This window comes from Cibotium barometz, chromosome 39 (assembly GCF_041138505.1).
Source record: "Cibotium barometz isolate CiBa-2024 chromosome 39, ASM4113850v1, whole genome shotgun sequence".
In the NCBI taxonomy this organism is placed as follows: Eukaryota; Viridiplantae; Streptophyta; class Polypodiopsida; order Cyatheales; family Cibotiaceae; genus Cibotium; species Cibotium barometz.
In genome coordinates, this window is record NC_141084.1 from 23,595,714 (window position 1) to 23,610,837 (window position 15,124).

Sequence of the window (15,124 nt, forward strand, 5' to 3'; positions counted from 1 at the left end):
TGTCGATTTTGACTATATATGCCCAATTTCTAATTTGGAGCAAACTTATGATAGAAATTTGATTGTAAGAGACTATGAGATCTGCAAGTTGTTGGTGGATGTATGTTTATGTGACTAGTTGGTTCACATACAATTACAGTATAACAAGTTTATAGTATAGCATTATGTTGGAGATTGCAGGTCTACACTATATCATGGTTGTATGGTTGTAGAGAATAGAAGAAAATTCAACCATCCATCTCTCTTGTGTGATTGTCTACTCTTGTATATGTGTGATTGTCTACTCTCGTATATGTGTGTTTACTTGGAAGGAGCTTAAGCTCACCCTCTCCCATGTATTATTCTCACAATATCAAAGCATCAGTTCGCGTCAAAAGCTCAAGAGGAACGCAAAGGAAGCAATACACATGGGTAAGGGCAGCTCCATTTCTTTCCCTTTGATTTAGAAGAGCAAATCTCTACAAGTAGCTCCTAGGCAAGAGCGGGACGTAGGCACAACAATAAGGTGCATTGTCACATCTAAAAGTCGTCCTTTGTGGTATTATATTGTGTGGATGAGGTCCATAGGACCCTTGTGATTTTAGAATTTGGATTAGAGGACATTTTTGGGCCCTATTTTTTGGATCTACATGAACTCTACGAAAGTGTCAATTTTGACTGTGTATGCCCAATTTCTTTAAGTTTTCTACATGCAATCTATGAAAGTGTCGATTTTGACTATATATGCCCAATTTCTAATTTGGAGCAAACTTATGATAGAAATTTGATTGTAAGAGACTATGAGATCTGCAAGTTGTTGGTGGATGTATGTTTATGTGACTAGTTGGTTCACATACAATTACAGTATAACAAGTTTATAGTATAGCATTATGTTGGAGATTGCAGGTCTACAGTATGTGCTTAAGTTTTTGCAAAGCACTATTGGGTAAGTTGCTACAAGTAATCATGTCTAATAGTTTATCCCAAATTGCAAGCAAGAAGATAGACACGAACAACTTCCAAGCCTGGAAGTTTAGGATGAGAAACTTCCTCATGGGAAAAGGACACTGTATTTCAGGTGGCGAGAAGGAGCTAGAGCTCCCAAAGAGAAAATGTCACTCCTCAAATGGGTGCATGCTTTTAAGTCGTGGCATGAGAGAGCCAATAAAGTGATGTATGTTAACATGTCAGCAAATATTATGATTAGTCACACACACAATGCAACGACACCTAAAGATATATGGGATACGTTAGTTAAACTACATAGCACAAGTACTAAGGCAAGAAAGATGCAGTTAAATCAAGAGATGCGTAATGTGCATATGAATAAGATACATATCAACAATAACGTATTGAAAGTTAAAGGGCTTGTAGATGCCCTCGGCTCGGTTAAATTGAATAGGCTTGGCAAAGAGTATGATCAGTTTTAAACATCTATCTAAATTTGGAAAAATTTCCCAAACTTCAAGAATTTTATAGCCCTTATTATCATTAAGGAGATGAATGTGGGGAGTAAATCATCTTCTAGAAATATGCAAGAGTAGGCCTTCTACACCGACACAAGTAGAGGTAGAGTCATATCATCCTTTAGAGGCCAAGGGGTAGACCAGTTTGGAAACCAAAATCATGGGTAGCCAACAACAATATAATCCTAATTAGCCATTAATCTAAAAAAATCATGTTTTCCCAAGCTCTCAAATCATCAAGAATCAAAGTGTTTGGGAACATTTACATCTCACTTGGTGCACTCTATAACACCTTTAGTAACTACAAGCACCAAAGGAGAAGTGAAGTGATCAAATCAAAGCTTCCAACAACATCATGCATCTATAACACCTACAAGGCACTAAAGGAGAAGTGAAGCAATCAAAGGAAAGTTTCCAATATCACCATGCATCTACAACACTTCAATATCTACAAGGCACAAAAGGAGAAGCGAAGTGATCAAATAAAAGCTTCCAAAAACACCTTGTATGTGATGGCAAAACTCCAGCAGAAGAGGGTAAATTCAATCTCTTTTGGTTCCATCTTAGACTTTGAGCCATGTCTTCATTATACATCATGTGGATGATGTGTATGTCATCTTGTCGAGCTTAAACAATTTAACCTTCAAATCTTTCTTTGGTTTGTTAGCAAAAAATCCCCTCTATTAACAGTGTAATTAGTGCTAATCACAATTGGTTTTCTGAGCCACTAAGGATTCACTTCTATTGTTAAGGTGTTGCTAAAGCCTTTTACATCATCAAACCCTTTTTCCCCTTTGGGTTGGTGCTCTAATTTGCTTTCCCAAAACAAGGCATTCTCTGGTTTGATAGTTTTTAAAAAACATTGTAAATAGTTAATCATACAAATTTACACTTATTACATCTCTCTCTCTCTCTCTCTCTCTCTCTCTCTCTCTCTCTCTCTCTCTCTCTCTCTCTCTCTCTCTCTCTTTGTAAGGAACAAGACACTAGCATTGGGTCATTCCATCGCTAAGACCTTCCCATCCTCATAGAGGAATCATGACAACTCCACTCATAAAATTTTAATGGTGATGGTTTCGATATATGGCCAGTAAGGCTTAAATTTTTACTCATTATAGTTTCTAGACATGGCAAGTAAAGCTTAAATTTGTACTCATAACAGATGGAATTTTGGGGATTGTGAATACATGGCAAGTAAAGTTTAAATTTGTACTCATGAAGGATGGAGTTTGGTGTGAGATTGTGAATGGAAGAGAGAAGTGTCCCAAAGTGGAATGAGAAGAGAAAAGTCTTTGGATTGGAAGAGATGAGAGAGCCCTAACCATCATTGCATTAGGGATGGGAGATAGTTTCATCCATCACATTGCATTGGAAACATGGGATGAACTAGAAAAAGTGTTTGTTGCCAAGCACAAAAATTAGTTTGAAAAGTTAGTTTTTTTTGGATTTGACATTAAAGAAAGTGTGCTGTCAATAAACCTCCATAACCATAGCTTCAAGCTTTGCAAAAATAAACAAGAAGGAGATAAATATAGCAACTATGCATAACAAAGAGAGTGGGTTCATTTTCACCCCTTGCATGAGTGAGCATGCTTCCTCATGCATATATTTATGTATTAGCAAAAAGCAAGTGCTCACAAATATAGCTTGATACATTCCACTTCGGGCCATTAATATCAAAAAGTAACTTGGTCCCCAAGCTTGTCTAGTTACATTAAAATTGTAGCAATTTAATTAAATGAAACTATGGGTGGGCGACCATCGTTGCACATCAAAATACAATGGCTGTGCACCGACCAAAATCCATTGCACCCGCGTTACTCCATGCATTGATCTACTCACCAAAAACACAAGACACATTAAATCTCTCTTATTCACCCAACATGATGCGACCACTACTCCATGCTCTCGCGCATAGTCATTCATGACCATGTGGCAAATGAGCGTACCATAAATATCATATCAAATATCAAATAATCTAGCAAGGGTAGCCAACCTCATGCTAACATGTTGCCTCAGTCGGCGAATCGGCACTAAATCAATGTGCTACCTCAGTCGGTGAATTGGCACTAAATCAATGTGCTGCCTCAATCAGCAAATTGACACTAAATAAATGTGTTGCCTCAGTCGGCGAATTGGCACTAAATGAATGTGGAGGAACTATGACCATAACCATAGCTTCAAGCTTTGCAAAAATAAATAAGAAGGAGATAAATATAGCAACTATGCACGACAAAGAGAGTGGGTTTAATCTCCCTCCATGCATGAGTGAGCACGCTTCCTCATGCATGTATTTATGTATTAGCAAAAAGCAAGTGCTCACAAATATAGCTTGATATATTCCACTTTGGGCCATTAATATCAAAAAGTAACTTGGTCCCCAAGCTTGTCTATTTACATTAAAATTGTAGCAATTTAATTAAATGAAACTATGGCCGGGCGACCATCGTCGCACATCAAAATACGACGGCCGTGCATCGGCCAAAATCCATTGCACCCACGCTACTCTGTGCACACTGATCTGCTCACCAAAAACACAAGACACATTAAATCTCTCTTATTCACCCAACACGATGCGACCACTGCTCCACGATCTCGTGCGTAGCCATTCACAACCATGTGACAAATGAACGTACCATAAATATCATATAAAATATCAAAGAATTCCATAATTCTCATTTCCATAACATACCACAGTGTTAAAAAGCAATTGTCCTTAGTTATGTGAAATAAACAAAAGCAAGGGTAGCCAACCTCATACTAACGTGTTGCCTCAGTCGTCGGCGAATCGGCACTAAATCAATGTGCTGCCTCAATTGGCACTAAATCAACATGCTGCCTCAATCAGCAAATTAACACTAAATAAATGTGCGGCCTCAACGAATCAACACTAAATGAATGTGGAGGAACTATGACCATAACCATAGCTTCAAGCTTTGCAAAAATAAACAAGAAGGAGATAAATATAGCAACTATGCACGACAAAGAGAGTGGGTTCAATCTCCCCCCATGCATGAGTGAGCACGCTTCCTTATGCATGTGTTTATGTATTAGCAAAAAGCAAATGCTCACAAATATAGCTTGATACATTCCACTTTGGGCCATTAATATCAAAAAGTAACTTGGTCCCCAAGCTTATCTATTTACATTAAAATTGTAGCAATTTAATTAAATGAAACTATGGGTGGGCGACCATCATCGCACATAAAAATACGACGGCCGCACACCAGCCAAAATCCATCGCACCCACGCTACTCTGTGCACTGATTTGCTCACCAAAAATATAAGACACATCAAATCTCGCTTATCCACCCGACACGATGCGACCACTGCTCCACGCTCTCATGCATAGCCAGTCATTCCTCACGACCATGCGGCAAATGAGCGTACCATAAATACCATATAAAATATCAAATAATTCCATAATTAATTCCACAATTCTCATTTCCATAACAAAGTGACTCACTTCAAGCTCACTTAAACAAAATGAGCAGTGTCATATGCAACAACTTACATGTGTTACAACTCTAGTGGAGGAGGAGGATGCATAGCAATCCTCTTAAAAGCTTGACCTTGGAGAATTTAGTGGCTACCTTGAAAAATCTAGCTGAACTTACCTTCACCTACATTAAAGTAACCTTGATCAAAGATGAGAAAAGACTCAAACTCAAAGTGGGTGGATCTTCATCACGCATAAGGAGAGAGCATTCTTCACCAAAGGGCCAAGAGCCAAAAGTGCAACTTTTGTGGTAAACTAGGCCAATTGAGAAAGATTATTGGAACAAAAAGAAGACTTAAGCTAAGACTCAAAACATAATGATCAAAGAAAGAAAAGAACCAAACAAAAACAAGACTTAAGCTAACACTCAAGTACAAACATAATGATCAAAGAAGAAAGAGAAGAACCAGTTGAAGGAGCTTCCCAAGATGGAGGGCCAATCATCGGAATATCTCTTCTAAATAATGGAAGAGGGAACCTTTCCCACCTTATGTTTAAACCCATTCATTGTATTGTATACCTACCCTTGTGTAAAACTTCAAGCCCTAAGCCAACATTATAGCCTAAGATGCACCTATGATAGACCACTCTAGCAAATGACTATTAGTATCATCTTGGCCCTCACTCCCTTGTTATACCTCCTTGAGATGCTCTTCTAATTGTTTTAGATTAAGCCATCCTATTAGGTGGAGAAGTTATACCCTATAATGTGTTAACTATGTTAACATAGTTTTTATACCTTTCAGGCCATTTTAAGGCTTGCTCGTATGATGTAAGGTTTTCACATACATTTTGGGGGAGTGTCCATTTTTGAACTATCTTTGTTCGATTTTAGGTTTTCTCCACTGCAACAGCATACAATTGGTGTATAGATAGGGCTAACATCCTTCTTTGTCATCATCAACATTGCATCTTTGAGCTTATCATCAATAACTTTGTTAGTATTGTCATTATTATCATCGACTTTTGCATCCCCGTTGAGTAACATTTCTACACTTTGCCATTTTTCATATAGTTTGCAACTTTCGTCATTATCAATGATCTATTGGCAGCCATGTCAATTGCTTTTAGTGGGCATTGACGACAGTACCTATGCAAGTTGTTGGAATAGTTATATTTTGTGTGGATTTGTTATTTGAAGGCTAAAATGGATGTATTTGCGACACTTTCCCCTTTGAGGATAAGCTTGAAGGGACCAACAAATTGTTGGCGGTCCTATATAATACATCATGTATTGGTTTACCAAAGGGCTAGAGAATGTTGTTATTGGTATTGAGGCATGCCCTGTCTTGTTCGTGTAGTATAGTACATGTACTTTGGATGGGTGATACTAATTCAGATGTAGCTATGGGCATTTGTCTCCGCACCTCCCATAATGACACAAGCCAAGTGGGATGGTAGGGATACATAGACACATGCATTGATGGCCACACATTTCATTGGTGTCTATTATTCTCATAGATTTATCAGATTCATACCAAGATTTTGCATCCACACTTTGACTCATGATGAAGGGTAACCCTAATGCCCTTACATTTGATGAGTTGGCTATAGTGTTCTTATAAGAAGAGCAATCCTAGCAAAACTAAACTAGTATGCATGTGCCGTTGAAAGTCAAAAAGGTAAAAGCAAAGCCTTTTCTCAAGGCGTCTACAATCTTGGCAGAACTAAACTGGTAGATCAAGCATTTGCTGTTAAAAGTCGAAAAGGTAAAAGCAAAGCCTTTTCTCAAGGCAACTATAGTCTTCTAGCAAGAATGGCCGAAAAGGGGGGGTGATAAGCCTAAGAAGAAAGGAAATAATGCAACCATTGTTGTTGGAAGCCATGCCATTGTGGAGAAGGAGAAGAAGAGAGAGTTAGGCATGGCTATGGGGCTGATACATTAGCACACCAAGTGCTAAAAAGGAGGAGTCAATGAACTATACACATGATGAATTATGCACTGTAGTTATGACCAAGGTTATACTCATTGTAAATGGTGGAACAATCACTCTCTCATAAGACTTGTTTATTCTAGGCATTAAAAAGAACTTGTTGTCAATCTCTACCATTGCTAGGGCATGCCTAGTGGTTAAATTTGTTGATGACAGGCATATAGTTCATGACTAGAGTGATGGAGACATCATTGTAGTATATCTAGTACCCTAAGCTTGGGCTTTACAGGTTGGATAGGTATGACAGATTGGCACATAATGCTTGTTTAGTTACTACCACACGTGCTATGAATGACATGGAGCTATGGCATGCCCACTTTATCGTTTGAATTTTGGTAGTTTGTTGTTTGTTGTGCCTTAAAGGTAAGAGATGGTGTTAGAGTTACCAAAGCTTGAGGCCCCTATTAAACATGTTTGTAGGGGGTGCATTTTGGGCAAGATACAATGGACATCATTTTCAAAAGATGGATCAATTAAGGGCTATCTAGAAATTATAGCTTATATATAGTGATTTATGTGGTCCTATGAGGACACCATTGAATCAGGGGATATCTCCATGTTGTGACTTTTACACCCTGGTGTATCCGCCGTTTAAAGGTAAAGTCACTAGTTTTTATATGCTTTAGACATAGTGTTTTTATGGCTAAAAATATATCTGCATATAAAGTTGGCACCCTTTGTAGTACAGATCGAGGAGGGGAGTATATATCAAAGGAGTTTCATGCATATATGGCTGAAAGGGGCATAAAGCATCAATGCATAGTGCCTTACACAACTCATCAAAATAGTGTGGCTGAGAAGATAAATCTATCATAAAGATGGCACATTGCATGGTTAAATGCTAGGATTTGCCTCCTGTTTTTTTGGTTAGAGATAGTTATGTGTGGCACTGATGTGCTAAACAGCCAAGGCCTTGCAAACAAATTTCCCTTATGAAGCTTGGAATGGCAAGAAGCCCTCTCTGGCTCATTTGCATGTTTTTGGTTATATTACTTATGCTTTTTTGCTTGGGCAACAACACAATAAGTTGGATGATAAGGTACTAAAATGCATTTTTGTGGGATACAGTTCACAAAGTAAAGGGTATAGGCTCTAGTATTATCCAACAACAAAGTGGATTTTGGTGAGTAAATATTGTCTTTGTTGAAATGTATGCTCACATGACATATTTGATACTCCTACCTTTGTCAGCCATATGTGGAGAAAATGAATGCTCACATGACATATTTGATACTCCTACCTTTGTCAGCCATATGTGGAGAAAATGAATGCTCAATAAGGTGCTACAAATCACTTCAAATTTTAGTCCACAGATCAGCTTATTGATGAGGCAATTATGGATGATGCAGTGAATGAGGAAAGGGTAGCCATACATGTGTCTAAGAGTATGCCAAAATGGTTGTTGCAAACATTACAAAATAGCAAATTAGCTACTTCTTTGCCTAGTAGGGTACATGCAGGTTCCAATCATGTATGCTAAAACAGATGGTGTACATTGTGGAATAGCAAATTAGCTACTTCTTTGCATAATAGGACACGTGCAGGTTCCAATCTTATATCTTATTATTTTGTGGATCATGCTCTCATTGTTAATATTATATGCAATGAACATGATCATTGAATGTAGGTCATGTAAGATGAGTAAGATGACACTTTGTATTTTGTGGATCATGCTCTCATTGCCAGTATTATATGCAATGAACATAATCATTGGATGCAGGCCATGCAGGATGAGTACGACTCAATCCTAAAAAATGACACTTTGTATTTGGCAAATTTGCCTTATGGTAAAAAGGCTATTAGTACAAAGTGGGTTTATAAGCTTAAGCATAAAGCTAATAGTAGTGTTGTGCCTACTACAAGGTAAGGCTTGTTACAGAGGGTGTTGCAAAGGGTTTTACAAAGGCTTATGCTTAAGAGAAGGCCATACATTTGCCCCCATGTCTCATATAACTACAATCAGGTGTACTACTTTATTAGCAGCACGGCATGGATGAAATCTACACCAGTTGGATATCAAGTCTGCTTTCTTGAATGGTGATTTACATGAGGAGGTTTATATATCTTAGCCTTGTGTTTTTTGTTCAAAAGGGACATGAGTCTAAAGTATGCAGGATAAGAAAAGCTTTATATGCCTTAGTAGGCTCCCAGAGCATGATGGTATCAAAAGAAAAATATATACTTGGTTGCAAATGGTTTTTGTAATAGTCTGTTGAGAGAACCCTCTATGTTAAGAGGTTTAAAGATTCCTTATTGGTCATCGTTTTATACATTGCTCACATGCTCTAATGAGGAGAAGATTTCAACCTTCAAGGCTGAATCACATGTGTCATTTAAGATGATAGATTTGGGCTTATTGAATTATTATTTGGGCATATAATTTATGTAACATGATGATGGTATTATGATGTTGCAGTCAAGGTATATATAATTTATGCAATGTGATGATGATATTGTGATGTTGTAGTCAAAGTACATACAGAGATTGCTTACACAGTTTGTGATGATGGTATTATGATGTTGTAGTCAAAGTACATATAGAGACTGCTTACACAATTTGATCTTGAAGGCTGTAAGCTTGTTGCTACACCAATAGAGATAGGTTCTAAGCTCAATCTCTAGGATGTAGGTGAACCATTTAATGCATCACTTTATCAACATACTGTTAGGTGCCTCATCTATCCATGCAATGCAAGGCTAGACATTTAGTTTGGGGTCTCCCAATTGAGCAAGTTTATGCACAATCTTGGAAGTAAGCATTGGAAAGAGCTACCAAGCGAGTACTCTGATACTTATATGGCACTCAATCCCTTGGGCTATTCTATGCTAAGGCGGGTGATATTCAGCTACATTCTTTCATCAGTTCTCCTGATTGGGCAAGATGTCATGACATGTGAGTGTCCATTTGTGGCTTTTGTTTTCATCTTAGTGATTCATGTATATTATGTCTCAGTCAAAGAAGCAGCCATGTTTACACAATGACCGTGGAGTGTGTATGGCTCAGATGCCTTTTTGGCATATCTTGGTGTTGCACACCGAGGTAAGTACCTTGCATTAACAAGGCTGAACATGCACCATCATGTTAAAACGCGACAATAAGCTTATACACATGCTATTGTGAGGGAGAAGAGGCCACAAATAACACTTGGGTGACCATAGGTGTACAACTTAGCTTTGTGCTCTAAGAATGCCTCTGAAGACGAAACTCTGAAGGTGGCAATGATTAAGTCAAGCAAAGAAAGCAAGTATGAGAATACAGGATGCTCAGGGAACTTTGTAATGATATCACTTGTGTTACAGGAATGCTTTGGAAACTTTGTAATGATATCACTTGTGTTGCAGGAATGCTTTGGAAACTTTGTAATGGTATCACATGTGTTGTAGGGATGTCCCTCCTTGAGTGTCATTAACACACTTATCATGCACTAGAACTTCGTAATGATATCACCTATGTTATAGGGATGTCCCTCCTTGACTATCATTAACACCCTTATCATGCACTAGAACTTTATAATGATATCACTTGTGTTGTAGGGATGTCTCTCCTTAACTGTCATCAACACTGCACTGGAAATTTTTGTAATGTAATCACTTGTGTTGTTGTAGGGGTGTCCCTCCTTGATTGTCATTAACACCCTTGTCATGCACTAGAACTTTGTAGTGATGTCACCTGTGTCATAGGGATGTCCTTCCTTGTGGTTGTCATCGACACCCTTGTCATTCACTAAACCTAGACCTATGTTATAGGGATGTCCCGCCTTATGACTACTATCATCAACACTTGTGTTGTAGGGATGCCCCTCCTTGTGGCTGTCATCAACACCCTTATCATGCACTACAATCGTAAAGAGCTAGTGTATGACTCACGGGAGATAACTTGTAAACATTTTATATTGAGACAAACCATTCCAGCAAAGCAATAAAGACTAACAATTCCGAGATATTAAAGCAAGTTGAATAAACTTATTATGAAAGGGACTATATGTGTTTTTGTTGTAAATTTATATTATAAGCCTAAAAATTTTAAAAATAAAATTTACAATAAACCTTCACTCTTGTTTTGTTTAATAATTAAATTCTTATTGTGAACAATTAAATTCTTGTTGTGAACAATAACTATACATGCACAAGCAGGAAATGCTAACATTATTATATCAAATCCAAAAAAAATAAAATAAAAATTTACAAAAAACACATTGATTTTCCTCCATCCTTAAGATGGCATGATGATTGTCCAAAAAAAAAGCTGTAATGAACGAAAAAACAACTCCTCAAAAAAAAGGAATAAACGTTTCAAAATGTAGGTTTTATTTTAATTTTTTCAAACTATATATATATATATATATATAGATCTCAAAGAGGTATTACAGATCACGAGAATTCGTATCGGAGCGAACGGCAAACCCGAATGACTGTTCGAGCAAACGGGAAACCCTAATTGCAAGAAGGTACTGCTCTGATTTCCAGTCTCTTCATCGAGTTTCAGGTGGATTAGATTTTGAAGCACGAAACCCTGGAAATTGTGGCATAATTTCCGCAATTGCACTCTTCAAGGGTATGCTAGATCGAAGCTTTTGAAAACCCTACATCATCTAAGAAACCCTAAATCTTTTAGAAAACCGATGGCACAAACCGTGGAAAGACCTGGCGGTGGATCAGTCACCGTTACTGTACATGAACCATCTTCTTCTTCTGCTGTCGCACCTGCTGCTGCTGCTGCCGCTGCCGCTGCAGGTGAAGTCCTCACTCTGTGGCTCGCCCCTCGCAAGAAGAAGAAGGTCACATGGCAGGCCGGCACAGTGGACAACGAGTTTATGAACAAGAAGAGCTCCAAAAAGTGCTGCATCTTCCATAAAGACAAGTCCTTCGATGAAGATGACAGTGACGAGGAAGACCATGATAATCATGATCATGACCATGAAAGCAAGGGCAAAGGCAAGGGCAAGGCTCAGGGAGAAGCTACCTGTCATGGTTCAGGACACTCTGCTGATGGAGAACAAGGCTTGTCTCAGATGGACTGCTGCTCTCACAATCACTAAAGAGCGTCTGCTGCCTCCTTGCAAGTGAGTAACATCATTTTTTTTTGTTTCTTATCATTGTTCTGTTGAAAACCCTGTCCCTAACACAAGCATACCTTAAATTCTGCATACGTAGAGCATGATAAAGGTGAGGTTTTCTTTCTTATGTTTTCCATTGTCATGGGGTCCTTGCCTTCACGGTTGCACTTGTAAGATTTACGCCCTGTTAAAAATCCTTACTTTCTTTTTTGTATTGATGGAGTTACTATTGCTTTGCCCTAAGTTTTCTTAGACTTTCAGATTGCTTTAGGTTTTTCTGTTTTGATGACGTTTTCAAGAAGGTAAATTGTTCTGGGACCCCACCACTTTTACGGACGGGGCTACTGTGTTTGAGCGTGCACAGGAAAGAACACATAGTTTTTCTAGCATGGGTTTGAAGGGGATGAGCATCTGTTTGCCTTGGGAAAGTTCTATTATCGAGCACAAATTGTTGTGGCCCTAGAGATTCAACTTTATACAATGGAAACATTAGATTCAACGCATCCTTGATTGAATTCAAAAATCGATGCAAGGCGCATAAAATTTGTCACACGTGTGCAATGCAGTGAGCGTGCTCTCTAGCACAATGCTGAGGATACCTCCCTCCCCAAAATAATAATAATAAAAATTCCCTGCTCCACAAACACACGTGTGTGGATTTGCACACACTATCTTGCATTCCATTGATAGGCCATTTCTAGAACAATGCTTTAGCGCTCTTTGACTTGGACTGGAAACTGATGCATAATATTCAATGAAACAAACACATACCACCTCAGGGTATTCTCAAGGAAAAGCGAATTATGTAGCATAGTTGTCAAAATGTCCCAATGTAATACCATGCAAATGTTTTAAATGCAAAGGGATGTCGACACCATGCAAATGTTTTAAATGCAAAGGGATGTCGACACCATGGCATCATTGTTACATGCAGAAGCTTTGGGAGTCTTCTTTCAGCCCTAAACACCTTGGAACATTCTAGCAGAAGATGGAGAGAAGAGAGAGAGATAGCTGAGTTTCAGTATATTCATATAGTCCAAAAAGAAAGTACAATTCCTGCAAGCCATACCTTGAAAAGGTGATCTTGGACTCAGTCCATAAGGGACTGAATGTCCACAATGATCTTGGCTTGAGCCTTTGATAAGCTCTCCTCATGCAAGGAACCTGCTCGACCTGCTGTCGGCCAGGTGAATAAATCCTGTTGGCCAGGTGAATAAATCCACCCGACCTATTGAGTTCTAATCTGTGTCGGCCAACTACAGTAGCCTCGAGCTGATAGCCTTGTAGTTTTCCCGGTGTTTCCTTACACATTTTGGACTCCGTAGGCAGAGGGCTGAAGGTGCCCACCAAGAATGATGATGGAATGAGGAGGAGGGCAGCATGTATATATACTCCTACATGAGCTGGCCGACTGCCTCCTAATGTCCTACACAACCTGAAAATAGGTGATAAACTCCATAAAATGGGTGGGCAACCCACATCAAGGGCCAAGAAAAATGGGGGGAAATATGGGGAATGCCTGAGCATAGAAATGCCCCCCATAAACACCAGAAAAGCCGCCAACGGGAGCTAATATATGCTAACAATAAGTGGCCCTGCATTTTGTGTTTATGTACTTTTATGTCTATTTGAGAGCTTTCTAACATCAAGTTGGCCCTTTTGTGTGTTAAAACTCTAGCTTCGTGTCAAAACCTGCAGCTTTCTCTCATTAGACAAGCAAAGACACTGTCATGAAAAGATAACGTGTAATGTTTTCTTTTTTGTCATCTGTAGAATAGTTAAGGTGCTTGAATTTTATCATTAAGTAATTTTTAAATCATGCATGAATGAACTGTTCCATCTGTTGTATGCTTGTTAGAATTAAGGCAGCTCCACAAACTGGAGCTCGATACTGCCCAAGATTGAAGGGTTTATGTCGATTTTTATCCCTTGTAAATAATGCTCATTGTTCTCACCACTTGGGCACCACCTTGTGTATTAATTTGGTTGACAAGCAGGCATTGCAAACTGGGTGACTGCATACAGTTTCATCTGGCTACCAGCTACTGGTTTTTTCTCCAGAGCTTTTGTAAAGCCCTTGTGATCAGGATGTGCTTTATTTGATAACCTTGGATGATTCCAAAGAAAAGATCTTTTAGAATCCAACTGCAGCAAAATTGCATGGTGCTAGTTTCTGCACCCACTCCACAAACAGAGTGTGGGTTGCTCAAGGCTTATTAACAGGATCTCCATGTGTGAGTGATGATGGATTTTTTTGAAGTCTAGGAGAAGATAGATCATCACTTTAAAGATTTATTACCTTTCTTGCATGGAGAGCAGTTTTCAACCATGAACTATATTTGTCTGAATGCTGTAGTATGGGAAGAACTGGTTAGTATATGAATATTTTTGTCTTTGATGATGTTGGTTGATCCGTATGTCTCTAGCAACATTTATACTTCTAATACAATATCTTTTCAGGACAAGATCCATACTGTTCCAACTTGCAAGAAAAACTTAGCTAGAGGAGATACCAACAAAGTCGGACAGCACTGAATGCCATTTTATTTGGGGCATAAAGAAATTATCCATGAAGTTAAGTTTTTCTAGTTAAAGTTGTATGCTGGATAAGTATCTCCTTGTGCAAGCATACTCTAGCTAAGTTTTTCTCGCAAGTGTGCAATTATCTCGTAATGCTCAACCTTCTCTCACAACCTTTAACAGTGTATATGGAAAATTTTGAGTCAAATATGTGAGGCCTTGCAGCCTTTGTTGTCCTTGATGTGAGTCATCTATATTTTGAAAATAAAACTAAAGGTTGTTGTGATTTTACATTTCAGTGATCTTTTTGAAAGCATTAAGGTGATTTGGAGAATAGTTTCATTAAAGTGATCCACTTCAGTCGCGTTCAATTCTAGATAATAATGAAAAAGTAATATTAAGAGTTATCTCCCTCTACCCTACATTGTGACTAGTTACATTGGCCCAAAAAAAAAAAAAAAGTTGAGGAGGAAAAATAACATAAGATACAAAGACTACATTGTATTAAAAACATCAATGTCAAAAAGGAAAATTTAGAAGTCAAGCTTTTCTTTGAGCTTGTTAAAACAAGTCACATTTGGTTAAACATCAAGTTTTTTTAAAATTTTATGTAAAACCATGCAATTTTTGTGAGATGTACTCATTTCTTTTATAATTATCACGTGTTTT

General features: G+C 38.3%; 1 protein-coding gene across 2 annotated transcripts; it reads left to right on the forward strand.

Annotated features, from left to right (window-relative positions):
- Nucleotides 1-11,238: 11,238 nt before the first annotated feature.
- On the forward strand, nt 11,239-14,691 carry INH3 (inhibitor-3). Of its 2 annotated transcripts, XM_086778517.1 has the most exons (3): nt 11,245-11,326; nt 11,494-11,941; nt 13,933-14,408. In XM_086778517.1, exon 2 carries the CDS (start codon nt 11,501-11,503, stop codon nt 11,915-11,917), a length of 417 nt encoding a protein of 138 aa, XP_086634643.1. In that variant the 5' UTR covers nt 11,245-11,326; nt 11,494-11,500; the 3' UTR covers nt 11,918-11,941; nt 13,933-14,408. The 2 variants fall into 2 exon arrangements, with proteins under 2 accessions (XP_086634641.1, XP_086634643.1); XM_086778515.1 differs by having other exon boundaries at nt 11,239-11,941; nt 14,396-14,691.
- Nucleotides 14,692-15,124: the final 433 nt, after the last annotated feature.